The sequence below is a fragment of the Eretmochelys imbricata genome, chromosome 16 (genome assembly GCF_965152235.1).
Source record: "Eretmochelys imbricata isolate rEreImb1 chromosome 16, rEreImb1.hap1, whole genome shotgun sequence".
Lineage (NCBI taxonomy): Eukaryota > Metazoa > Chordata > Testudines > Cheloniidae > Eretmochelys > Eretmochelys imbricata.
Genome location: NC_135587.1, coordinates 2,219,565 through 2,246,691, shown reverse-complemented (window position 1 = coordinate 2,246,691; position 27,127 = coordinate 2,219,565). Strand labels below are relative to the sequence as shown.

Sequence of the window (27,127 nt, the reverse complement as noted above, 5' to 3'; positions counted from 1 at the left end):
CTTGGCGTGGCTCAACTCACGGCCCTGCACCAGTCCCCAGCCCTGGCACCCCCACCGCAGCTGGGCTGTGGCCCTGCTCCCAGCCCCAGACTCGCCCCTGGCTGCAGCCCCAGCCTTGGCACCCTTACCCCTGTCCACATTCCTCCTCCCTGAGCTGTGTCCCCATTCCTGACCACTTTGGGGACCACTTTGCGGTCTCTCGTTTGGGGACTGCTGCTTTCAGCTTTCATTTAATACCTCACATAGAATATCAGGGTTGGAAGGGACCTCAGGAGGTCATCTAGTCCAACCGCCTGCTCAAAGCAGGACCAATCCCCAACTAAATCATCCCAGCCAGGGCTTTGTCAAGCCTGACCTTGAAAGCCTCTACGGAAGGAGATTCCACCACCTCCCTAGGTAACGCATTCCAAGTGCTTCACCACCCTCCTAATGAACAAGTTTTTCCTAACATCCAACCTAAACATCCCCCCTGCAACTTGAGACCATTACTCCTTGTTCTGTCATCTGCTACCACAGAGAACAGTCTAGATCCATCCTCTTTGGAATCCCCTTTCAGGTAGTTGAAAGCAGCTATCAAATCCCCCCTCATTCTTCTCTTCTGCAGACTAAATAATCCCAGTTTCCTCAGCCTCGCCTCATAAATCATGTGCTCCAGCCCCCTAATCGTTTTTGTTGCCCTCCGTTGGACTCTCTCCAATTTTTCCACATCCTTCTTGCAGTGTGGGGCCCAAAACTGGACACAGTACTCCAGATGAGGCCTCACCAATGTCGAATAGAGGGGAATGATCACGTCCCTCCATCTGCTGGCAATGCCCCTACTTATACAGCCCAAAATACTGTTAGCCTTCTTGGCAACAAGGGCACACTGCTGACTCATATCCAGCTTCTCGTCCACTGTAACCCCTAGGTCCTTTTCTGCAGAACTCCTGCCTAGCCATTCAGTCCCTAGTCTGTAGCAGTGCATGGGAATATTCTGTCCTAAGTGCAGGACTCTGCGCTTGTCCTTGTTGAACCTCATCATACTTCTTTTGGCCCAATCCTCCAATTTGTCTAGGTTCTTCTGTATCCTATCCCTACCCTCCAGCGTATCTGCCATTCCTCCCAGTTTAGTGTCATCTGCAAACTTGCTGAGAGTGCAATCCACGCCATTCTCCAGATCATTTATGAAGATATTGAACAAAACCAGCCCCAGGACCGACCTTTGGGGCATTCTGCTTGATAACGGCTGCCAACTAGACATGGAGCCATTGATCACTACCCATTGAGCCTGACGATCTAGCCAACTTTCTATCCACCTTATAGTCCATTCATCCAGTCCATACTTCTTTAACTTGCTGGCAAGAATACTGTGGGAGACCGTATCAAAAGCTTTGCTAAAGTCAAGAAATAACACAACCACTGCTTTCCCCTTATCACAAAGCCAGTTATCTCATCATAGAAGGCAATGATCTTGTCAGGGTTCCCTCCCCACTCTGAACTCTAGGGTATAGATGTGGGGACCCTCATGAAAGACCCCCTAAGCTTATTTCTACCAGCTTAGGTTAAAAACTTCCCCAAGGCACAAATCCTTCCACTGCCACCACCAAGTGAGTTAGACAAAGATTTAGGAAAAGGACCACTTGGAGTTCCTGTTTCCCCAAAATATCCCCCAAAGCCCTTCACCCCCTTTCCTGGGGAGGCTTGAGAGTAAACAAGGTGAGCACAGACCAGACCCTCGGGTTTTTAGGACACTAAAAACCCCAATCAGATTCTTAAAAACAGAACTTTTATAATAAAAGAAGAAAACGTAAAAGAAACACCTCTGTAAAATCAGGATGGAAGATAATTTTACAGGGTAAGATTTAAAACATAGAGGATTCTCCTCCAGGCAAAACTTTAAAGTTACAAAAAAAAACAGGAATAAACCTTCCTCTTAGCATAGAGGAAAATTCACCAGCTAAAATAAAAGATACTCCTTGCTCTTATTTACTATTTCTGTAAGTTTAAATATATCATTCAGTAGGAGCTGGGTTACTTGCTTGGTCTCTCTCTTTGTCTCCGGAGAGAACACACAAAACCCAAAACAAAAATCTTCCCCCACAGATTTGAAAGTATCTTCTCCCATTATTGGCCCTTTTGGTCAGGTGCCAACCAGGTTATCTGAGCTTCTTAACCTTTTACAGGTAAAGGAGGGATTTTATGCTACCCTTAGCTGTATATTTATGACAGACCTTCTTTACAGACAAATACTGTGATAGCAATATGTTAGGTGTAGTGAGTTTGTCAAGCCTGAGAGGAGTTGCTGTCAGAGAGTAGTGAACCACCAATGAGCCTCTTTATCACAGGAGAATATGTGTAGGAATTCTTGCTGAGCCTCTACAGGAGTTAACTTAGAAAGAATCAAATCTCATGCTGTCTTAGCCTGCATGACCTCAAGTATTATTGATCAGAAAATTATCCAGACCCCTCTTTAAATTCAGCTGTGATATCTGACTCTGGCCTCCTATGGCAGCCAGTTCCACTCATGCAAATACATATTTTATTTAATATTTAATCTAATCAGGTCTGAACCCCTTACAGAAATAGAACAATTGAATACAGAATGAAATCCACGGGGATGTGGTTGTTCAGGCTGTAATATCTCCTGTGATGTTATTCCAATATTATTTTTTTCTTCAGGTGCTGATTGTTCATACAAATAATCTAACATCTCTGGTTCCAAAGTCCTGCAGTCTCCTGAATCTCATAACTGTGAAGGTAACCTGTGAGCCTGTAACAATGTCTCTGTTCGCATTCAGTCAGGGTTAAAAATAAACCCTCTACCCATCAAACTGATTCTCACCTCTAGGGACTGACAGCAAGATGTAAAGTCTTCTTCACTGACCTCACCCCTTCAGTTTCATCCCCGGGAGGCAGTGGCAGGAAGTCTTTACCATCTGGGGGCTGTTGAGCTCCTGTCACTGGCACTCCAGTGAATCCATTTGTTTGCAGAGGCTGGGATTTTCTTGGCCATGTCTACACTACGAAAGTACTCTGATTTTACAGAAGTCAATTTTTGGGAACAGATTGTATAAAATTGAGTGCATGCGTCCATCCTAAGCGCATTAATTCGGCGGTGTGCGTCCACGGTACCGTGGCAAGCGTCAACATTCTGAGCGGTGCACTGTGGGTAGCTAACCCACAGTTCCCGCAGTCCCCGCTGCCCATAGGAATTCTGGACTGAGCTCCCAATGCCTGATGGGGCCAAAAATTTGTCGCATGTGGTTATGGGTGAACGTTATCAGTCAACCCTCCTTCCCTCCATGAAAGCAACAGCAGACAATCGTTTTGCACCCTTTTCCCTGGATTGCCCGAGCAGACGCAATCCAGGGAAAAGGGCATGAAATGATTGTCTGCTGTTGCTTTCATGGAGGGAAGGAGGGTTGACTGATGACATTTACCCATAACCAGGCAGAGGACCCAGCAAACAATGGGACCATACATTGCCAAGCTTTGTCATGCAATGATACCAGATTACTTGCTACTAGCATGGCGTGGTAAAGTGTCCTACCGTGGAAGATGGAATAAGGCTGCTCTCCCCAGAAACCTTCTGCAAAGGTTTTTAGAGTACCTCCAGGAGTGCTTCATGGAGATGTCCCTGGAGGATTTCCGCTCCATCTCCCGACACGTTAACAGACTTTTTCAGTAGCTGTACTGGCCATGAATGCATCCCAAGTCTTCAGGGCTACTTAATCATTAAAAAATGCTTGCTTTTATAACATGTATTATATTTTAAAAGGTACACTCACCAGAGGTCCCTTCTCCAGCTTGGTTGGGTTGGGAGGGTATTTCAGTCAGGGTGATAAAAAGATCCTGGCTGTTAGAGAGAACAGTGTGCTGTGTGCTCTCCTCAAGCTCCTCCTCCTCATCTTCCTCATCCACAAAATCCTCAGGCATGGCGGAGAGTGTCCCATCACGGACAGGGGTGGGGTAGCGGTGGCAGCCTCCCCTAGAATTGCATGCAGCTCAGCGTGGAAGCGGCATGTCTGGGGCTCTGTCCCGGAGCGTCCGTTTGATTCTTTGGTTTTCTGGTACGCTTGTCTGAGCTCCTTAACTTTCACACGGCACTGTGTTGCGTCCCTGTTGTAGCCTCTGTCCCTCATGGCCTGGGAGATTTTTTGAAATGTTTTGGCATTTCGTCTTTTGGAATGTAGTTCTGATAGCACGGATTCCTCTCCCCATACAGTGATCAGATTCAGTACCTCCCGTTTGGTCCATGCTGGAGCTCTTTTTCGATTCTGGGACTACATGGTCACCTGTGCTGATGAGCTCGCCTGGCCAAACAGGAAATGAGATTCAAAAGTTCCCGGGGCTTTTCCTGTACACCTGGCCGGTGCATCAGAGTTTAGAGTGCTGTCCAGAGCAGTCACAATGGTGCACTGTGGGATAGCTCCCGGAGGCCAATACCTTTGTATTGTGTCCACACTAACCCTAATTCGAAACGGCGATGTCGATTTCAGCGCTAATCCCCTCACTGGGGAGGAGTACAGAAATTGCTTTTAAGAGCCCTTTGTCGGAAAAAATGGCTTCATTGTGTGGACTCCGACATAAACTCATAGTGTAGAGTCATAGAAATGCAGGGCTGGACAGGATCAGGAGAGTTCATCAAGTCCAGCTCCCTGCACTGAGGCAGGACCATCCCTCACAGCTTTTTGTCCAAGCTGTTCTTAAAAGCCTCCAGTGACAAGGATTCTCTACAAGCTTCCTTGGTGACCTGTTCCAGTGCTGAACTATCTGTAGAGTTAGAAAGCTTTTCCTAATATCTAACTTAAGTATCCCTAGGTCCAACCTGAGCCCATTACTTCTTGTCCTTCCTTTGCTGGACGTGGAGAACAGTGGATTACTGACAGGAGCTAGGTGCCCAGCCCCTACCAGAAGTCCATAGGAATTGGATGCCTGATGTTCTTAGGGCCCTTTGAAAGTTGAAGCCTGGCAGACTGACTTTCACTGCTGGGTAACTCCTCTCTGTGCTTACTTCACCACAAGCTTGATTGATGACAGAATCTTCTCCTCCTGTCCTAGGTTTTAGATCTCCATGACAACCAGCTGACATCACTTCCTGATGATATTGGCCAGCTGACATATCTCCAGGTAAAGGGTTTGTGGGTTGTATCCTGGGTGCCTGATTTAAGTTTCTGCTCTAGGACAGCGTGGTTGATTTGTATTGCTATTAAATAGCTAACTAGTATTTTAAATGACAGTTGTCAGTCACTGGATCCTTATCACTCACTTGACTTTCCCTAAGAGCCAAGTTAATCGCATTGAAAATGGCAGTTTGGGGCATAGCAGGCACGTCGCATTCCTTGGTGCCAGTTTACACCATTCTGCTATAACTGGCCTTCAGGATAGGGCAACGGCTGGCAAACCACTCACAGCAGGTCACCAACCATGTGCCGGAGGCATAGAGAGGCTGCAGTTTCCAGTCCAATTTCTTTCTGAAGTACTCAGGTTCTGCAGCTCCTATTGAAATGAATGTGTCGGGAGCGACAGTCCCAGTGTGCCTACTGTAACTCTGACGTCCTGTCGTCACTGGGGAAGAAGATTAGTCCTCCCCTCCATGCGCCCTTGCCATGGAGAGCATTGGAGTTCATTACTCCCTGTTGCTCTAGGAAGTTACTGGACATTCCACGATGGGAACCCACTGGAGCACAGGGATCTTGTCTCCTGAGAAATGAGGAAGAGCATTACAAGACTTAAAGTATGTGTGTTTTGTACATAATATGGAGGGGGCACATGTCCTGTGCAGCCTGTTAGAGACCTGCCCTCAGCAGTGACTTTGGGAGCCCTGTTTTTTAGAGACCTGCCCTCAGCAGTGACTTTGGGAGCCCTGTTTTATAGAGCATGGGAAGCTGTGCATTGTGGAGGAGGGAGATGGTCTCCGTGGGTAGGGTAGGATTGGACCATTATGTGAACAAACTAACTGAGATCCCAGAAGCATGCTCTGATTGGGTTGTATGCTCTGCCCTTCTGTTGGGAAGGTGGCGCTCTAGCAATGGAGGCTGGGAAATATGTTCTAGATGGGGAAGAAATAAATTGGCATCTGCCAGTCTGAGAGGGGATGAGACTTTGCTCCATGCTTTGACTGGGGGGCTAGATAAGAGCCTCCCCTAGTAAACACTGAGATCCCACAATAGTCCCAGGCAAGGAATAATGGTTGCAGTGTCTAATGAAAAATAGACTAAGCAGTGACTAACTAATGTGTAGATCCCAAAAGGATCACTCTCCTGTAGCCCTCTGGCCTGGAGAGAGAAGGAGGGAGAGGGCTGCTGCTGCTCCTGCTGATACTGCTGCTGTTAGGCCCTGGGCTCTCCCTGCTGCTCCAGCTGCTCCCCTGGCTGGGCCAGACACCATCCCCCTTCTCTGCTACCTGGTTGCTGGCCAGCTGCTGGACCCCCCACCCTCGGGTACTGCTACTGCTCCAACTGCAGCCCATTGCGGGGGGGGAGCCTGCTGGCGGGCTCCCCAGAATGGGGGAGTGAGGGATCCCAGCTGTTGCTGTTGTGGACACCACCACCATCATCACCTGAGAGGGGTCCTTTCTGCCTACCTGGACCACCACCTGGAGTTCCTGGAGCTGCTGCTGCAGAGTCTGCTTCCTGGAGCTGCTGAAGCCCCGAAGAGGAGAAGAAAAGGACGATCTACCAGTGGGGGAGCACCTTGAGACTTTGCCGGCCTCCGTGGAGGGGGCCTTTGGAACTAAGTAACTTTCAAACTGTGCTCTTGTGGTGGGGGTCTTCACTGTGTTTGTGGGGACACGGGGGTGTGGCGTGGAGCTGCCCCCCGATCCATCTGTGTCTCCCCCCCAACCCCCACCACTACCACCACCACCGCTGCCCTCTCCACCACCCCACTGGCTGTATACCATCTGCCTCAGCTCCTGCCTCTGGACTCAGCTGCTTGCTTGGCTTGCCACGCCCTGATTGCACCATTTGGGCCAGAAGCAGCAGCCAGCCCAAACTGACTTTGTGTAAGTGCATGTGGGTGCTCGTGCTCCCCCCTGGACTGCCCACCTCACAGCTTTTCCCCTTGCTATCTGCCCCATTTTCCCCTTCCAGTCCTTTGCCCCCCCTTTGCCCCAGCCCCCCTTACTAGTTCGGTTTGTTTGCCTGCCCCGCCCATTTCCCTCTGCAGCCCTTGTTTGTTTGCCCTGCCCCAGCCTCTGAAGCTAGCCCCTTGCTCTGTGCGTCCATGCCCCCTCCCATGCGCTTGTGCCACTCCCCATGTTAGTTTAAACCCTCTTCACTGCACCCCCAATGCTGTTGTATTCCCCCCCCTCCCCTAGTGCAGCTAGAGGAGCCAGAATCCCACCCAGTGTTGGTTATTGACCCCAACCCCTGATTGCCCCCCCGTCCAGCCCACCCCCTTTGGCGCCCTCCTCCCCTGCCTGCAGCCTAGCGGGGACGAGTGGTCGACCTGCTTCCCCTCTCCCCTCCTCCTTCTGGTGTCTCCCCTTCCCTCCCTGCTCTTGATGGCGGGGGACGAGACGGGTGGGGCCCCACCACCCCTCCCCCACCTGCTGCCCCGTTGCCCCCCTGAGCCTCTACCTCCAGTGCCGCAGCCGAACCACCTGCTACTGCCCCCGCTGGGGCACCGGCAGAGGTGGACACCGGGGTGACCTTCGCTGCTGCCACGTCCCTCGCCCCTTCCGACCCTGGGGAAGCCCTCCCAGCCGGTGGGAAGGGCCAGGGTAAAAAGAAGGGCAACGGCCCCGCAAAAAAGACCAAGCCCTCCATGACAGGGGCTGACCACACTGCTGTGTCCCCGCCACTGACCGCGGCGCCCCTCCCCACAGTTCCCTCCACCAGCTCTGCGGGTGCCCCTCCCCCGGCCCCCAGGGCGTACGCCCAGGAGGCGGCAGCCCCCTGGCCTACTGCTACGTCCTCTTTCCCGCCCAGCTCCTCCGCTACCATCTATAGCGGCCAGGGCCCCTTCCCAACCTTGACCAGGAAGCATGGCGTCCGTTGCCTCCTCGTGCCCGCCTCGCCCCATGTGGAGACGTACATGCGGGCATTGGCAAGGGTGGTGGGACACACGGCCATTGTGGCAGCCTCCAAAATGTACGGAAAGGTCGTCATCTTCTTAGCATCAGAGGCTACCGCCCAGGAGGCGGTGGAGAAGGGCCTGGCTGTGGGGGGCGTGTTCATCCCCCTGGAGCTGCTAGAGGACCTGGGCATCCGTCTGGTCCTGACCTCCGTCCCTCCCTTTCTTCCCAATGCCACCCTGTTACCTGCCCTCTCCACCCTGGGGAAACCCATCTCCGTTGTCAGCCCTCTCCCACTGGGCTGCAAAGACCCTGCCCTCCGTCACGTCCTCTCATTCCGCTGGCGGCGCGTGACGGAGAGGTGCTCGAGGGGTCATTCCTTGTCCCCTGTCAGGGGGCCTGTTACCGGGTGCACTACTCCACGGGAGAGGCCCGGTGCTACCTCTGCCGGGCGATGGGGCACGTCCAGAGGGACTGCCCTTGGCTCTGCAAGGAGGGGCATCCGGGACCCCCAATCCCCGGCAGGGCGCCGACCCCGTCATCGCCGCTGCCCCTGGCTGCCCGGCACCTGAAGCCACCCCTCCTCCTTCCCAGCCCACCACTGCTCCGCTTGGGAGAATCTGATGGGGCCTGCGGAGGAGGGTGCGGCAGGGACACCACTGGGCATGGGAGAGGGCCCGGCCCAGGGGGAATCCTCCCTTTCTCGTGCTGCCCTACCATTACCCCTCCCCGAGTCCTGAGCCATCGCCTCTGCCCCCTGACACGACCCCTGCTAGCCAGCCCCCAGATGATACCATGGAGGGCTGAGCCCTAGTACAGGGGAAGCAGGGCAAGCGGAAGGCTCGAACTCCGCTCCTCCCAGCCGATGCAGAGGCCCCCTAGAAGACCAGGAAGGGGGGCACCGATGCCGAGCCTTCCACTTTGCCCACGGGTGTGATCCATCCACCGGTGCCGGCTGGGGAAGATGTGGCAGCACCGGAAGGTAGTATCTCCCCTCCACGGGAGTTCCTCCCCTCCGAGGCCCCCGAGGGAGCCCCTCCTGCCCTGGTACCATCTGAAGCCCCTGTGAGCCCCGAGGCGACCGTCGCTTCGGGTGCCAGCGCGGAGAACCCTGGGGTGGTGGAAAGCAATCTCCTGTCCATATATGAGGAGATCGAGGCCCTGGGTCTGACCCCGGTCACCCAGGGGGAGGACGACCCTTTGCCAGCGGTCCTCGATCTGGGCGACCTCACTCCAGCCCCTCTTTCCCCATGCTCCCTCCCCCTGACTGTTGCTTCTGCTCCCACCTCCGAGGAGTCCCTGGACTGTTCCATCTGCAGAAGGCTCCCTGCTGACAGCCGCCGAGCCTGTTGAGCCGATGGCCAATGCCAGGCAACCGGGACCTGAGTCACCAGGGGCACCCCTCGTTGGTGTGGAAAAATCGACTTCCTTCCTGGGCAGGGGCTTTACAGAACACAGTCCACCTCCTGATGCCGTGGCTGCCAAACCCACCATAGAGCCTGCACCCGGCATCACTGAGAGCCCCTCCCCACCCCCCCCAACCCTTGAGCCTGACCGAGAAGTGCCACCGCCCAGTTGCTTAGCTTCTGGAGTTCAGAATCTCGCCTCTGCCCCTACCCCTGTCCCGGACCCCGGCCCTGCCCCGATGCTGACCCTGTCTCAATCCCCTCCATTTCCTGCGATGTTATTGCCGCCCCTGGGGCTGTCTTCTTCCCATTTCCGGTAAATGACCCCCAGGGAGCGGCCTTTGTGTTTCCCTGTCCCGATCCATTAGGGGCTGCTGTCTTCCCTCCGCCTCCCCCTATTGCCCCAGGGTTCGAGGTGGGCTGCGTGGCGCCAGCTCATCGGGCGCCCCATCGGGAGTCTGCACCCTGCCTGCCCATCTCGGTGGGCCACGGGGCTGTGCCAGGGGCCCTGTCAGGGGATGACCAGGAGACAGTAATCCCACCCCCCCTTGTGCTGCGAGAGGAGCTGCGGGAGTTTTTAGAAGACATCCGTGGCTCCCGCAACAAGGTACAGCTCGCTCTCCAGCGATGGGGGGACTTTCATCTGGTCCTCCGGGCCGCAAGGGCCTTTATGGGGGAGGGTAAAAGGACCGGGAAGCAGGCTGCCGCAGCCTACCAGCAAGTCCGCGGCTTCCGTGACTCGTTACTCACCTATGGAGTAGGTCACAGTTTGCTGCGTGTCAAATGGGGGCCGCGAGCGTCCCTGCCAGCAAGGATCCCCCCCAGCCCTCCTCATGGCACTGTTCACCATCGCAACATTGAACACCCGGAGCTGTAGGATGGATCTCCGCAGGTCCCAGGTGCTCTCCTTCCTTCGGGAGGGAGAGTACTCTGTGGTTTTCCTGCAGGAGACCCATACAGATCCGGCCACCGAAGACAGCTGGCAGCTGGACTCGAGGGACAGGATCTACTTTAGCCATCTCACAGTTCGTACGGCTGGAGTGGCGACCCTGGTCTCCCCCGACCTACAGCCCGAGGTGCTGGGGCTCGCCAAGGCTGTGCCGGGCTGCCTGCTGCACCTCTGGGTCCATATGGAGGGGCTCATGGTCAACCTCGTTAATGTCTATGCCCTAGCATCAGGCCCGGAGCGGCTACGATTCTATCAGCAGGCGTGGGCCTTCCTCGGCACCGTGGATCCTCACGAATGCCTGGTCCTGGGCGGGGACTTTAACACCAGCCTCGAGGAGTGGGACCGCTCACGGACCGAGCAGTGCCTGGCTGCCGCGGACGTCCTCCGGGAGATAGTCGAACACCACTCCCTGGTGGACGTCTGGCGCAACCACCACCCGGATGACATTTCCACGTTCACCTTTGTCTAGGTGGAGGCCCATCGGTCGTGCCACTCCCGGTTGGACCGCATTTATTTATCACGCTTCCACCTTTCATGAGCCCGCTCCTCCAGCATCCGGCTGGCCCCATTTTCTGACCATCATTTAGCCACCGTGACAGCCTCCCTCTGCACGGAGAGGCCGGGGCCGGTCTATTGGCATTTCAACAACAGCTTGTTGAAGGATGTGGGCTTCATGACATCTTTCTGGGAGTTCTGGCTGGCCTGGCAAGGGCAGTGGTGGGACCTGGGGAAGGTGCACGCCCAGCTCTTCTGCCGTGACTACACCCGGGGCGCCAGCCGATGGAGGGATGTGGCGATAGAGCAGTTGGGTCGGGAGGTCTTAGAGCTGGAGAGGCATCTGGCCGCCAGCCCTGAGGATCCGCCCCTCTGCGGAGCGTGCCAGGAGAAGCGGGAGGAGCTCCGGGCCCTCAAGGACCATCAGTCCCGGGGTGCCTTTGTTTGATCCCGCATCCGTCTCCTTTGGGAGATGGATCGCGGCTCCCACTTCTTCTGCGCCCTGGAGAAAAAGGGGGGCCAAGAAGCGCATCACCTGCCTTCTGGTAGAAGATGGCACCCCCGTCACGGATCCGGTGGAGATGTGCAGGAGGGCAAGAGCCTTCTACGCAAGCCTTTTCTCCCCAGATCCGACCGATCCTAACGCTTGCAGAGTGCTCTGGGAGGAGCTCCCTATGGTCAGTGCGGGCGACTGAGACCGGCTGGAGCTGCCTTTCACTCTGGCCGAGTTCACGGAAGCCCTCCGCCGCATGCCCACCAATAAATCTCCGGGCATGGACAGGCTGACTGTGGAGTTCTACCGCGTGTTCTGGGATGTTCTCGGCCCAGACCTAGTCACCGTCTGGGCTGAGTCTTTGCAGAGCGGGGTCCTCCCTCTTTCGTGCAGGCGAGCCGTGCTCACTTTATTGCCAAAGACGGGGGACCTCCGCGATTTACGAAATTGGTGTCCTGTCTCACTCCTCAGCACAGACTACAAAGTCATAGCAAAAGCCATCTCACTGTGGCTAGGGTCCGTGCTGGCGGACGTGGTCCACCCAGACCACACCTACACTGTCCCGGGCTGCAGCATCTTTGACAACCTATATCTGGTCTGGGACCTTTTGGAACTCGGGTGTAGGGATGGTCTGTCATTCGCCCTCCTGTCCTTGGATTGGGAGAAGACGTTCTACAGGGTGGATCACGGGTATCTCCTGAGCACTGCGTGAGCGTTTCACTTCAGACCCCAGTTTTGGGGTTTTCTCTGGGTGCTGTATGCCTCCGCAGAGTGTCTAATCAGGCTCACCGGTCAGCTTCGGGCAAGGAGTACAGCAGGGGTGCGCCCTCTTGGGCCAGTTGTACGCTCTGGCGATTGAGCCCTTCCTCTGTCTCCTCCGCAGGAGGTTGACAGGGTTGGTGCTGCGGGAGCCAGAGCTGCGGCTGGTCCTGTCAGCGTACGCTGCCGACATGCTCCTCGTGGTCCAGGACCCAGGCGTCTTGGTGCGGGTAGAGGCCTGCCAGGCCATCTATTTGGCAACCTCCTCCGCCCGGGTCAGCTGGGTCAAGAGCTCTGGCCTGGTGGTCAGGGACGGCTGGCAGGCGAGCTCCCTCCCACCCGCGCTTCAGGCCATCTGGTGGAGCGCGGGTCCGCTGCTCTATCTCGGCATTTACCTTTCTGCTACGCATCCCTCTCCGCCGGAAAACTGGTACAATTTAGAGAGCGGGGTGGTAGAGTGGCTCCGGAAAAGGACGGGACTATTCTGGTGCCTCTCCCTTCGAGGGAGAGCGCTGGTGCTTAAATCAACTAGTCCTGTCCATGCTCTGGTCCCGGCCCCAGGTTTTCTGGCCAACCTCCGGACATCGATTCTGGAGTTCTTTTGGTCAGGACTGCACTGCGTCGCTGCAGGGGCTCTCCATCTACCCCTGGAAGAGGGAGGGCAGGGCCTGAAGTGTCTGCACGCTCAGGTCCATGTCTTCCACCTCCAGGCCCTGTAGAGGCACCTTTATGGTGCAGGTAGTCCGGCGTGGAGCGTACTGGTGCACGCCTTCCTGCGCCGCTTCCGAGGGCTCTGAAACGACCGACAGCTCCTTTATCTCCATCCGAGAGGTCTTCTGCGAGACCTCTCCGGGCTGCCGGTCTTCTACCAGGACCTCTTCCGGACCTGGAAACTGCTTTCAATGACCAGGTTCGTGGAGGCCACCGAGGGGGCAGATCTCCTCACGGAGCCCCTGCTATACAACCCCCAGCTTCGCGTGCAGGTAGCGGAGTCTCCCTCGGTGCGCCAGAGGTTGGTCCTGGCAAAAGTCACAAGAGTCGGAGACCTCTTGGACTACGACCGGGGAGACTGGCTGGATCCCCTGACGCTTGCTCAGCACATGGGGCTCTCCAGACCTCGTACTCCCCAGCACATACTTCAGGAGGTGAGGGCTGCTTTGCCACCCACTGCTTGGGTTTACCTCGACCAGGTCCTGCATGAGGGTGCGCCCTGCTCACCCTCCACCCCTCATCAGGCCCCTGCCCCATGGACCCAACCGACCTCTCCACCCCTTCACCGTGAGCCGGCTCCACGAGCTGCAGCCAGTCTGCTTCCAGACCGCGCCAAGGAAACATCTATACACGCTCGTGCTCAATACCCTTCACGCCCTCAGCCTTGTGTCCCGCCCCGATACAAAATGGCGGGACCTCCTGCCACCTTTGGAGGGTGCGGAGCCCCGGTGGGCCAGCCTATATTCCACCTTGGTCCCGAGGCCTGCTGGGGATATCAGTTGGCGGCTCCTTCACGGAGCCGTGAGCACGGGCATGTACTTGGCGCAGTTCACCCCTATCCCAGACACCTGCCCCTTTTGCGGCATGAGGGAAACCCTGGCACACATATCTGGAGTGTGCCAGGCTGCAGCCCCTATTCCAGCTCCTCACAAATGTTTTATTATTCTTTTGGCTGCACTTTCCCCCTCACCTTCTTATTTATACGCTCCCTATCCGCAGCCCCACAAAGTCACAGGATCTCCTGGCCCTAGCTAAAATGGCCATATATAAAACCAGAGTGAGGAGGTTGGCCGATGGAGTCTCCTGTGATCGTGGGGCCTATTTCCAATCCTCCGTCCGTTCACGTATCCAGGCAGAGTTCCTCTGGGCGGCGTCTACTGACTCCCTTGACGCCTTTGAGGAGCAGTGGGCGCTGACTGGGGTTCTCTACTCGGTGTCCCCGTCCGGTTCTCTTCGTTTGACCCTTTGACCACACTCCTGTCCCTGTTATTTCATTAGTTGTCCCCTGTATTTATTTGGTGTCCAGGTCCTGTGGATCCCCCTCTTAGGCTGGGGGGGATCCTTTAGCCTTCCCGGATCCCAGTAGGATCACTCTCCTGTAGCCATCTGGCCTGACCCTGTCGCGCGCTCGCTCTCTCGCTATATATATATATATAGACACGCACACAGTATAAGTTTTAAACAAACAATTTAGCACTGTACACAGCAATGATTGTGAAGCTTGGTTGAGGTGATGGACTCAGAGAGTGGGATGTTTCCCAGGGAATGCGTTACTGCTAAATGATGAACTAGCACTTGGTTGAGCCCTCAAGGGTTAACACGTTGTTAATGTAACCTCACACTCTACAAGGCAGCACGAATGGAGGGAGGGAAAACAGCATGGCAGAGAGAGACAGAGATGTGTGAGAGAGAGAGAGATGTGCATTGCCCTTTTAAGTACGCAGCCCACTCTAAGTACACTGCCCTTTTAAGTAGATCAGCAAGTTGAGACAGCAGCTGCTGGCAGTAGGCTCCCTCCATCCCGAGCCCTGTCATGTTCCCCTTCTCCCCCACTCTGTGGAGATGGGGGGCAGGAGTGGGGGGAGGATGACACCCTGACATTAGCACCCATCTTCCCCCAACCCTTGCACAGCAAGCAGGAGGCTCCGGGGAGCAGCTCCAAGGCAGAGGGCAGGAGCAGCACATGGCAGTGGGGGGAGGGACACCTGAACTGCCCAGCAATTGATAGCCTGCTCTGTGGCTGCCGCACAGGGAACTTAGGGGAGCTAATGGGGGGCTGCCAGTCCACCCTGGTTCCAAGCCCCCACCAGCTCGCTCCAACCAGCTGCTCTTTCTGCAAGCTGAGGACAAAGCAGGTAGCTGCCAAGCAATGTTATCAGGGAGCATTGCGCAACTTTAAACAAGCATGTTCTCTAGTTGATCAGCAATGTAAGAACATAAGAATGGCCCTACTGGGTCAGACCAAAGGTCCACCTAGCCCAGTATCCTGTCTTCCGACAGTGGCCAATGCCAAGTGCCCCAGAGGGAATGAACAGAACAGGGAATCATCAAGTGATCCATCTCCTGTCATCCACTCCCAGCTTCTGGCAAACAGAGGCTAGGGACACCGTTCCTGCCCATCCTGGCTAATAGCCATTGATGGACCTATCCTCCATGAATTTATCTAGTTCTTTTTTGAACTTTGGTATGCTCTTAGCCTTCACAACATCCTCTAGCAAGGAGTTCTACAGGTTGACTGTGTGTCGTGTGAAGAAATACTTCCTTTGTTTGTTTTAAACCTGCTGCCCATTAATTTCATTTGGTGACCCCTAGGTCTTGTGTTATGAGAAGTAGTAAACAACACTTCTTTATCTACTTTCTCTACACCAGTCATGATTTTATAGACCTCAATCATATCTCCCCTTAGCCGTCTCTTTGCCAAGCTGAGAAGTCCCAGTCTTATTAATCTCTCCTCATACGGAAGCCGTTCCATACCCCTAATCATTTTTGTTACACTAACAAAACGACATTAACGGGATGACTTTAAGTGAGGAGTACTGTACGAATAAACCAACAAAATTAATTCTGATTACAGCAGCTTTGGTAGAGGGTTCTGCTGGGTTTCATGCCCCTAGACCAGGGATAGTCAAAAGGTGGACCAAGTTTGAAATCCAGACACTTTTGAGTGGACTGTAAAGGTCAGATGGGCTGAAGCCAAGCAGGGCTGGATCCATAGGGAGCAGGGCCTCCCAGTGGCATAGCTAGGTGGAGCGAACATAAAAAAAAGGTGCCACCCGCTTGTACTCACTGGGCAGCGCTCCGGGTCCTTGGCGGCACCGAAGGCCCCCGCCACCGATACCTGGAGCGAGTGAAGGCCCCTGCTGAGCCGGAGCGCAGGAAGGCCTGTGCTGCCGAAGTACCACCAAGGAGCCGGAGCACGTGAAGGCCCCTGCTGAGCCGGAGCGCAGGAAGGCCCCTGCCACCAAAGACCCGGAGCGCCACCAGGTGAGTAAAAATTAAAAAAGGCCCCTATAAATTAAAAAGGCACCACTTATGCTCAGAGGGGGAGCAGCTGCTCCCGCCTGGCTACGCTACTGGGGCCTCACCGTCAGGGGCAGGTGGCTGGGCCAGGCTGCGGGGCACAGTGTGTCTCCAGGCGGCTGCTTGGTGCAGCTGAAGCCTCACCAGCTCCATCCTCCACCAGCTGGCAGCAGCAGAGGGATGTAGCGAGTGGGCCATATGGGTGAATGAGCCGGCGCTGGCATCTGGGCTCAGTGAGTGGAGCAGCGGGAGCCCCTCTGGGCGGGGAGCTGGTGGGCGATCTGGGGGCTTGTGGAGAGCTGGGTCACCCAGCCCACCAGGTAAGCGGAGCTGCCACACATCTCTCAGCCAGGTCACCTGCCCTACCACAGGGCCTCAGAGCCAGGCCCCGGCTCCCCACCCTGGAGAGGGGGCGAGGCAGCGAAACACTGACTGATGGGCTGGCACTGAGTCCCAGGCCTGCACCAGCCACTCTGACACCATGACATGGAGCAACACTGCCTCCCACATTGAGAGTGAGGCCCCAGGGGCCCCTTCCAGCACTCCCCCAAATACCCCTCCCAGTACAGAGACCCTCCAGACCCCTCAGGAACTCCCTCCAGTACCCCCCAAATACCACATCCCAGTACACACACACATCCCTGCAACACCCCAAATACCTCCTCCCAATACACACAGCCTTCTTGCACCCTCCACCCCTCGAATCCTCTCCCAGTACACAGACCCTCCAGCATCCACCAGGTAACTCCTCCAGCATGCCCAAATTCTCCCTCCCAGTGCACCCACCCCTCCTGCACCTCTAAATATCCCCTCTCAGTACACACCCCTCCAGCACTCCCCAATTACCCCTTCCCAGTACACACACTTCTCCCTCATCTCCCCAAATATTCCCTCTAGCACCCCCAGCTGTACTGCCAGCTCCCCCTCCCCTTCCGGCCATGTCCTAGGAACTTGAAATATGGTAACCCTAAGCTGGGTGTGGTCAATCAGGGGTATGGGGAAGGGAGCTAGGGGCGGGGGGTAATATGCCTACAATAATTTCATTTGACAAACCAAAGTTAATACTCCTTGTAAACTCAAAACAAATTCAAATTTAAAACCGTTGTCTGAAAATGTTTTAATGCTAATATTTGCATCTGATATTTTATCTATGTACTTTCTCAAAGTCTGAGATCTAATTTATTACATCTTTCCTGGAGATTATTTTTAGGTTATGCAGTGCATTAACAATATAGGCCCTGGGTGTATTACACAGCATTGTATGTGTTGAACAGGGTCACTTGTGGTATGAAAATGTTTCTCTGGAGTCTGGACCTTGACTATGCTCTGGCCAAGAAATTTGGACCTTGACAAAAAAAAATTGACTACCCCTGCCCTCGACCCCGATACTCCTGGGGGAATTCTGCTCTATTATGCATGTGCAGAAGTCGTGTTCCACAGAATTCTTTTTTTTCCAGCAGAAAATACATTTGTCCCAGAAGTGCTGCAGTTCCACCTTTGCCCAGCAGAAGCTGCTGTGGCACCAGAACAGCTAGCAAAGAATTCCCCCCCCAAAAAAACATACCAGGAGGACTTGTGGCATCTTAGAGACTCACAAATTTATTAGAGCATAAGCTTTTGTGGGCTACAGCCCACTTCATCAGATGCATTGAGTGGAACATATAGTAAGAAAATATATACACACATATACAGAGAAGGTGGAATTTGGCATACAAACTGCAAGAGGCTAATTAATTAAGATGAGCTGTTATCAGCAGGAGAAAAAAAACTTCTGTAGTGATGATCAAGATGGCCCATTTAGACAGTTGACAAGAAGGTGTGAGGATACTTAATTTAAGGGAATAGATTCAATATGTGTAATGACCCAGCCACTCCCAGTCAAACCCAAGTTAATGGTATCTAGTTTGCATATTAATTCAAGCTCAGCAATTTCTCGTTGGAGTCTGTTTTTGAAGCTTTTCTGTTGCAGAATTGCCACCCTTATGTCTTTTACTGAGTGGCCAGAGAGGTTGAAGTGTTCTCCTACTGATTTTTGAATGTTATGATTCCTGATGTCAGATTTGTGTCCATTTATTGTTTTGCGTAGAGACTGTCGAGTTTGACCAATGTACATGGCAGAGGGGCATTGCTGGCACATGATGGTATATATCACATTGGTAGAAGTGAAGGTGAACGAGCCCATGATGTCGTGGCTAATGTGATTAGGTCCTGTGATGGTGTCACTTGAATAAGTATGTGGACAGAGTTGGCATCAGGCTTCGTTACAAGGATAGGTTCCTGGGTTAGTGTTTTTGTTGTGCGATGTGTGGTTGCTGGAGAGTATTTGCTTCAGGTTGGGGGGCTGTCTGTAAGAAAGGACTGGTCTGTCCCTCAAGAGTAACTCTGAGGAGTCTGGGACAGCCATGGACTGTTACAGGTTACTGGGTCCTCAGCCTATGTGTCAGTATATTGTGCCCATCTGATCATAGCTGTCTTATTTTTCTGTGCAAATAAAGGGAAAATATGGCGGAAAGTCAGCCTGTTTTCCACTTGCTGCACCTGGACTCAGTTCTGTGTTCTGCTTTCACCAATGAATGGGGATCACCATTGTTCTGAGTAACTGGACATGCTCTGCGTCTTGCTCCTAAAGGATAGCTCTGCAGGATCTCTTACTAGCAAAGAGAAAAGGAGTACTTGTGGCACCTTAGAGACTAACCAGTTTATTTGAGCGTGAGTTTTCGTGAGCTACAGCTCACGAAAGCTCATGCTCAAATAAATTGGGTAGTCTCTAAGGTGCCACAAGTACTCCTTTTCTTTTTGCAAATACAGACTAACACAGCTGTTACTCTGAAACCTGAATACTAGCAAAGCGAGACCCTTAGGCCATGTCTACACTACAGCCTGTGTCTGCAAAATTTATGTTGCTCCGCAGTGTGAATATTCCACACATCTCCGAGTAACATAAGTTACACCAACATAAGCGTTTGTATGCACAGCACTATGTCAGCGGGAGAGCTTCTCTCACCAATATAGCTTATGATGCTCGTCGGGGTGGTTTTATTATGCCAACAGGAGAGATCTCTCCCATCGGCATAAAATGTCTTCACCAGATGCGCTGCAGCAGTGCAGCTATATCGATACAGCTGCGCCACTGCAATGCTGTCCGTGTAGACATGGCCTTAGGGACAGCAAATTGACAAATCCTCTTAAAGTGACTCAGTGGGAGCTTCCAAAAACAGCTCTTCCCAGCTAGGCCAAAACTGTGCTCATGTCTTCTGGTCAGCTGCAGAATCCCAAGTCTCCCTGAGTGACTGGCCAATGGCTCTTTCCAAGAGCTTTGTTACCCGAACAGCAGTTCCTAAACCCATTGGGCTCATGGGCACCCTGACACAACATAAGCAAGCAGAGGTTCCGAGGCTTACGGAATGAATCGCCTGAATATCTTCTCTCTCTTAACATCCTAGGTCCTAAACTTTGAAAGGAATCTCTTAAAAGTTCTTCCACGGTCTATAGGGGACCTCGCCCAGCTCCAGACCCTCAATGTGAAAGGTATGGCAAACTTTTCTAAGGCTGGCCACCAGAAGAGCAGCAGTAACAATTTCCCAACTCCTAATTTGCGTGTAATTTACGTATTTTAAAACCATATTGAACTCTCACACCTGTGGCTCTTGCTTGCCCTTGTATCTTCCTTGTTAGATGACCAGAAACCGTTGCTAGTTCAAGCTCTCCGGCAATGACAAACAATGGCCCCGCGCCTGCGCAGACCAGCAGTTCTAGGGTGAGAGCAGTGACAAGCAATGGCCCCGTGCCTGCTCAGACCAGCGGTTCTAGGGCGAGAGCATTTTAGAGCTCCCCAGTCTGTGTTTCACCCTCTGGCTGCACTTTGGGCACCCTGGCTTAGATTACACATTCCTTGAATCTCCCAAACATAGAGGGGAGGAGAGCAGGGATCCTGCATCTGTGGAGGGAAATACAGTCAGAGAATGAAAGTAACCTCTTTCTGCCTGATGACTTTACCTCTGCAGATGCCAGCGGTGCTAGACCGGAGGAAGAGGACTGGAGGGCAGGGGAGTGGGAATGCTGTGTACGCTGGGTGGGGTACTAGTGATCTCTCAGGGATGGGGGGGATGTAGATCACATGTGCTATTTATCACTTTAACCGGTCATTTCCTCGATTTTGTGTGCTTGTTACTTATGTACAAAGCCCACTGACACTCAACCCTTTGTTAACAAAGTTTTTGTGTGGAAATTCCCTTTGTGTAAATTCAGACACAAAACTCTTCTCTACTAAGTGCTATGTTTTGGGAGCGCATGAATACAGGTGATTGACATGACAGGAGAAGTCACGCAAACAGAAGATGACTCTTAAATATTTGAGTGCTGGGGTTGTTTCTCAAACATGTTGACATACCTCTTGCTTCTTGATCTCCTGTGAAATCCCCCTGCCCCGAACCAGGCGCTAGGTCGGTTCAGTTTTCTGCTAGGCTGGTAGAAAGGGCCAGGAAGCAGTAGGATTGGCAGATCTGCTGTAGGCTATTGAAATACTCCCCTTTTTGGTTTAGTTGTGACAATGTTTTTGGTGTGGTGTTGTGGGGGGTGGGAAGAGCTAGACTCTGTGCTGTGAGCCTAGTTCCTGGCAACAAGAGAAATGAAGGTCTATAAATATAGAAAGCTCTCAGGAAACCTGTCTCTGACACTATGTATAGAATCAAGATAATGAGAGGGGTGGGCAGCGGCAAAGGGGTAAGTCAGGTATTGTAACAAGCAGAAGTGGCTGCCTGGAAATAGCTTGCACTAGCCAAACTTTAAGGTAGGCCCACCAGAACTCAGCAGCCAAATAATTCTCCTGGATTTGCCAGGTCTGTATCTCTGCCTTGGCCACAGTGGGCCAGCGTCCCTACAGAGCAGCACAGGCTTAGGAGAACCCACGAGAACACTCTGTTAAAGGGAGCATTGTGAAGCAGGGAAGGGACTGGAGAGTGTGGGTGCTTAGGTAATCGCTGTGTTCATCTGGAACCCTGTCCTCTTTCCCCTTAGATGCACAGGCCAATAGTCAGTGTCCTTCCCTCCCATCCCATGTCTTTGCAGCAGAGTTAAGATGTTCCAGCACTGTGTGTAGTCCTCTTAGGGTATGTCTACACTGCAAAAAACCCCACGGCAGCAAGTCTCAGTGCCTGGGTCCACTGACTCAGGCTGATGCTGCAGGGCTAAAGCTAGCAGTGTAGATGTTCCCGCTCGGGCTGGAGCCTGGACTCTGAGACCCTCCCCCTTTGCAGAGATGTACTCACAGACTCAATGTCTCAGAAAGTGTGACTGAGGAAGGAGGTTCTGTGCCTGCTGAACTGCCCAGCACGTTGTAATGCTTAGCAATAGCTGATCTGGTAAGCCTCAGGCTGGGGCTGTCAGGATAGGCCCTGATGACCTAGCTAGCTGTGGCCAGCTCAGGGCATATAACAAAGCATTAGCCATACCAGAGTGTGTGTACAGTTTGTGCAGTTTAATAAACAGGCTGGAACCAAGAGGTCCCGTAAGCCCAAAGACTAGGTCTCTCTATGAACTAGGTAGCTGGCAGGGCTGATTTCACTCAAATGACCAAGAACAGCAGTTCAGCTATTTGGGGGCATCTGTGCCTGTTCCTGGCTTCCTTCCCATCTGTTCCCCATGTGGCCTCGCTGTCACATTAGGCTCCTCGCCCCCATTGTGGCTGTTGGCAAGTCTTGTCATTTGTGGCTGTCCACAGTCTCTATGCCCCCGCCTCTCCCCTGCTCTTACCCATGCGGTGACATTCTCACTGCCCCACCCCCTCATCCCATCTGGCTCCTCTCCAGTCTGGACACTGCTGCCAAAATCCCTCTCTCCTAGCTGCTCAGCCCTGGGCACTTCCACTCTTGGAATTCCTCAATTGGCTTCCACTTCCCTCCCGTGCCCTGTTCTCCTCCTCCCCTCCCAGGCCCTGACCAGCTCCACCCCTTCCTCCAGCTCCCCTCTTCTTCCCTCATGCCTTCTGAATTCTCTTTGTGGGTTTTACTCCCACTTTCACTTTTGTTCCTTCCATGCAGCCACTTAAGCCTGAAGTCCCTTCCCTCTGCTTAGGGGTCAGGCCCTGCCCCTCTGTGAAGCCCCTTGCACTCAATCCACTGAGTCCTTAACCTGGTACATTTGGGTTCTGGGTTGTAGCTAACTAGTCAGCCTCTTAGGCCATTAACCATCCTCCCAATATCTTTTGTAAGGGGCTGGCTGGTCACATGGTGTTGGCTTCCAGCTGGCTGTGTCCCACTGTTACCTTCCCAGGGAAGCAACTGCTGTAGTGACCCCAGGGATGTTATGTGGCACAGTTGTCGAGCGATCTTGACTGAGGGAGGAGTCTACAATGGCCTCTGTGTTAAAATGTGCTGAGCCTGCACCAAGTTTTGAGATCCCCTCATGTATGGTACATAATGTAGGGACAAAGTGATTTTTATGCACAGACTAGTGTAATCTCAAGTCAATGTACTGAAAATACCAAGCTAGCTGGCAGCTGAGGGATTTGCAGTTCAGAGGAGTGAATTCTCTGAAGGATCAGTTTGGGGGGTGGACTAATTTGGGGGGTGGACCTTTTCTCCCCAGGTAATGGGGGGCGGACCTTTTCTCCCTAGGTAATAAGCTGAAGGAGCTGCCTGCTACCCTGGGTGACCTGTGCAGCTTGCGCACCCTTGATGTCAGTGAGAACCTGCTGCGGGAATTGCCCCAGGCGCTGGCTCACATCCGCACACTGGAGGTACGCAGCCCCTGCGCACATGTGGCAGTGTTAGGCCCCCGCAACCCAGGCAACTGCAAGGGGCCCCGAGGCAGTGAGGTGACTCTGTTACTTGTCCCTGGTGACAAACACAGTTGCAGCCGAGCTGGAACACTCCCTACCTGTGCGGATGATGCCATTTTTCTCAACAGAATGGCATCCTCTAAGCGCAGGAAATGTGAGATCACGGTGGCTGCGGGTGATGCCTGCTAGTGCAGAAACATTCTGCCATTCAGTTATAGTGGGGTGCAGTGAAAGTACGGCAGTTCAATCTCCAGGGTGAAACCCTCCTTTTCTGCTGCTTTGACCCCCTGGCTTTGAGCCAGCGGGACTCTGTCTGGGTTGTTAGATTGTGAATGAAAGCTGGAGCTCTGTGTGCTTTTTGTTTTGGAGACTCTGACGCTGGATGCTTCGTCCATGACATACCCGCCATATGATGTTTGCAATGCTGGCACAGAGTCTATCCAGCAGTTCCTGTGCAAAGGTAAGCAAGGGGAGCAGCCTCTGGATGGGGTGAAAGGTCAAGGGTCTGCTGCACAGCGTACCTGGGGCTAAATGCTAGTCAGGTCCTGCCCTGAGTTCCAGGAATGTGTCTGTGAAGGTGTGATGTTCCAAAGGGGTTTGGTACTTCATGGGCTGTACCTGGTATCTCTGGGAGCTCTTGATTGGCATTTTGCTCATGTGGCAGATACGTTAGACAGCATGTAAGCCGTAGCTGGCAGACATCCAGAGTATGAGCTACGGGATGGGTATTGACTTCTTACTGGCTTCTTGAAATTGCTGACCAATTTCTGAAAGGGGCAAGATTGGTCTTGTAGTTAAAGCATAGGAGTGGGAGTGTGATGGCGAACGTGGACCCCACACTGACCAGGAAAGGGTTAATGAGCTGCTGTGAGCTCAGTCAGCCCTGCTCCACTCCACCTGCAACAGGCATCAGTCCTGGAGGGAAGGTTACCAGGGGAACAGCACAGCTCAGTGGGGGATGACTGGGACGGAGAACAGGCTTCCAGCTCTCATTCTGAGAGGTGCCTGGCTGGGGCTGCAGACGGCTTGAGAGACAGCTGGCTGCCAGAGCCTTCCTGGGGGAAGGTGCGCCCAATTCAGGACTGTTCTGATTTGCTACTGATGACTTACCTGCAGTTGCAGAAGCAGGTGACTGCAGGTATTGCCTTGCCTGAAGGGGGCGACAGCCCGATAAAACCTTTTTGCTTTTTTACACCTGCCCGAGGACTCTGTAGTGGTCTATCCTGAGCCCAGGAGAAATCAAGGTGCAGGGAGTCTGGAGAGCTATTCTAGGCTGCATTACTGACTCTGTGTGACTGTGGACAAGCCACAGTCTCTACGTCTTCTGTTTCTCATCCATAAAATTGGGACAATGTGACTTCTCTTCCCCACGAGAGGATGTCAGGCTTATTTCACAAAGGGCTTGGAGGCCCTGAGAGAAGAACAAGGGACTGTATTAAAACACAAACCCTTAAGCCTGCTCAATGAGAAGAGGGCCAGGGCGGAAGCGCTGCTTGTGTGTGTAAGCTATATAGCCAATATGGGGGGTGCCAGATGGAAGTGCCCAGTCAGACTTTCAGCTGAACTCCCCGCGATAAGAGCGATCAGGGTGAGAGTCAGAACTGTAACGTTACTGTAATTCTGACTGGGGGCAATCTCCCCCTCGGCTGATCCCCATGCAGTCCAGTCAAAGTGGGTCTGGTGACGCAGAGTAGCCTTGTTTGTCCCTAAGGTGAAGGGGACAATAATGCTCCTCCCATCCCAGTGTTTAAGACCATTCATCACAGCCACCATCTTCCTAGGTGAGAACAAAGTCACATCACTCCCTTCAGAGCCTGCCATTGCCAGCTCCTAGCTGGCTTCAGGGATCAACGAGCTCCTTCAGGCACTTTAAGAGGGTGGGGAGTGAGAGACTGTGGTTGGAAGCAGAGTCTCCCTAGGCCAGCCCTGACCCATGTGTTGTTGTAACTGGGTGGCTCTGTGTGCTTTGCCTAGAGTCTGGAATCAAATACTGCCCTCCCTCCCAGTATCTGCTTCCGGTCCTGGAAAGTGATGGAGGAGAAACATCAGTGGATGGTGTCAACAGGCGTGTGCATAAATACATGGAGGAAGAGAGCGAGTGGCAGGTGAGGATCTCAGCCACATACAGAGCGGAATACCAGCACTTTGCACTTCTGCAACACCTTCCATCTGCAGATTTCCATGCCCTTAGTTCACTAACCGTCAGGATCTCTCACCACGGGAGATATGGAAGCATCATCCTTACATCCATTGGCTAAACAGAGTCACTCGGGTCATGGAGTGAGTCGATGGCGGAGCCCTGATGCCCTGGCACACAGCTCAATTACCATGGCCCTGCTGCTCAAGGTGTACAAAGCGCCCTGGAAGCCAGTTGCAAAAAGCACATGTTCATGTTAGTATTTTCCTGCACTAATTTCATTTTAGGTCAGCATCTTGAAAGCAAGGAGGCAGGATAGCTAGAGGGACGCACAGAGTGTAATGCGGTGTGTGCCCGGCATTGCAATATTAGGGAATTCTGAGTTTTCTCCAAGGGGCATCAATTAAGGTGCCATATAGGCGACTTTCCTGTTCGAAGGTCAGGCTTTAGAATGAGAAGTCCTTCAGCTCCACCCAGGAAGTGTGGAGTCAGCCCTTGTAGGTCTCAGTTTGATACTGCTTAGCTACTGATGCCATGTGGCAAGTGTGCTGGGAGAATCTGTTGAGAATCCTTCTCCCATAAGCCATACTGTGTTTTATTTGAACTCTTTCCTCACTTGGGTTATTGTGTGCAAACCAGCATGCCCCACTGCTTGCTTCTCATTTGGGGGGCAACATGCCTAATTAGGCCCAGTTTACCACCACATAAATGCAGAATTACTGCTTGTGGTCAACAGATTTACATGAGAGCAGAACCTGGCCCATCAGCTTCTGTCTCTCACATTTCAAACCCTTCCATGGTAGCTAATTGGCATTGGCTTTAGATGGGCCATGGTACTGTAAACTGAGGACCCATATTTCTAGATATAGTATGGGGCATGTAAGGTCAGCCCTGTACAGGGCTGTGTTTAGAAGAGCTTTTTCATTGGACCAGCTTTAGCTATTTGGGTAGGGCTAGATACCTTTTCAGTTACAGGTTCCCTCTGGGAGCTTAGCTGGGAAATCTACTGCTTGAAAGTAGGTAGCTGTAAAACCCTCGTATTCATTTATTTTTTCATAATAAATGAAGAGATTTGTGTGTGTTTGGTTTTCCTTCAACGGCACTACAATCCCGACATTGCAGCCTTGTCCTAGGGCATGAGAACCCGAAAGTGACAAGCTGGCTGCTAAGCTGTAAGTTGTACAAAGGTAACAATAATGCTAAGCTTCTCTATGGTATATCTGCATTCTTAGGTTGCCAGGCTCTTTACAAAGGGGGGTGAGCCTCGTTATCCCTGGTTTATAGATGAGGAGCTCTGCATGTTCACAGCCCTTGCCCACCTCTTCTGTGGAGTTGGGCTCTTCTGTGCCTCGGGGTCTGAATTTCCTTCTTTGCACGAAGTGTAGCTCCTTTCACAGACATGGAGTTACTCCTGATTTACACCAGTGTGAGAAGAGAATCTGGCCCCGGGGACTGGTGGGGGGAACTGAGGCACCTCCTACAGACTTGGCCCTGAATCTTCAGTGGCCCCAGAGCATACTCCTTTCCACCAGGTTCTGAATCTCAGTGGCACCTGGCTGGGACAGGTGCTTCTCCCAAGTGTGCCTGGGCAGGGGCAGCGTGCTCTCAGAACAGCAACTGTGTGTCGAACCACTTCCTCTTTAATCTTGCTGTCCCTTTAACAGATTGTCAGGCTATGTCTGCACTACAGCAGCACAGTTATGGTGCCGTAGCTATGCTGCTTCCTCCGACAGTGACAGAAGGGTTTTCTGTCTCTGTGGGTAATCCACACCCCTGAGCGGCAGTAGCTAGGTGGACAGAAGCATTCTGCCATCAACCTAGCTGCATCTACCCCAGGGGTTAGGTCGGTGTAGCTACAGAGCTCACAAGTGTGAAACACTGTAGCTATGTCAACCTAACTTAAGTGTAGACCAGGCCTTAGGCCATGTTGACAGTAGAGAGCTTACAGTGGCGCCGCTGTAAAATCTCCAGGGTAGCCGCTCTATAATTAAGCCACCTCCAACAAGTGGTGGTAGCTGTGTTGGTGGGAGAAACTCTCCTGCCGACATAGGGCTGTCCATACCGGTGCTTACGTCGGTGTAACTTATGTCACTCGTGTGG

The 27,127-nt window shown here is 53.1% G+C and overlaps 1 protein-coding gene across 6 annotated transcripts in view; it reads left to right on the top strand.

Annotated features, from left to right (window-relative positions):
- Positions 1-27,127, top strand: part of LRSAM1 (leucine rich repeat and sterile alpha motif containing 1) — a 59,410-nt gene that overhangs the window by 12,943 nt on the left and 19,340 nt on the right. For 2 of the 6 annotated variants that reach the window (XM_077835599.1, XM_077835601.1), the window contains exons 5-10: positions 2,659-2,736; positions 5,041-5,109; positions 19,556-19,640; positions 22,727-22,848; positions 23,260-23,350; positions 24,865-24,995. In XM_077835599.1, coding sequence (XP_077691725.1) covers positions 2,659-2,736; positions 5,041-5,109; positions 19,556-19,640; positions 22,727-22,848; positions 23,260-23,350; positions 24,865-24,995 — 576 coding nt within the window. Of the gene's footprint in view, positions 1-2,656; positions 2,737-5,040; positions 5,110-5,627; positions 5,717-19,555; positions 19,641-22,726; positions 22,849-23,259; positions 23,351-24,864; positions 24,996-25,057; positions 25,283-27,127 lie in introns of those variants that run through there. The other 4 variants (XM_077835603.1, XM_077835602.1, XM_077835604.1 and 1 more) reach the window with 4 other exon arrangements.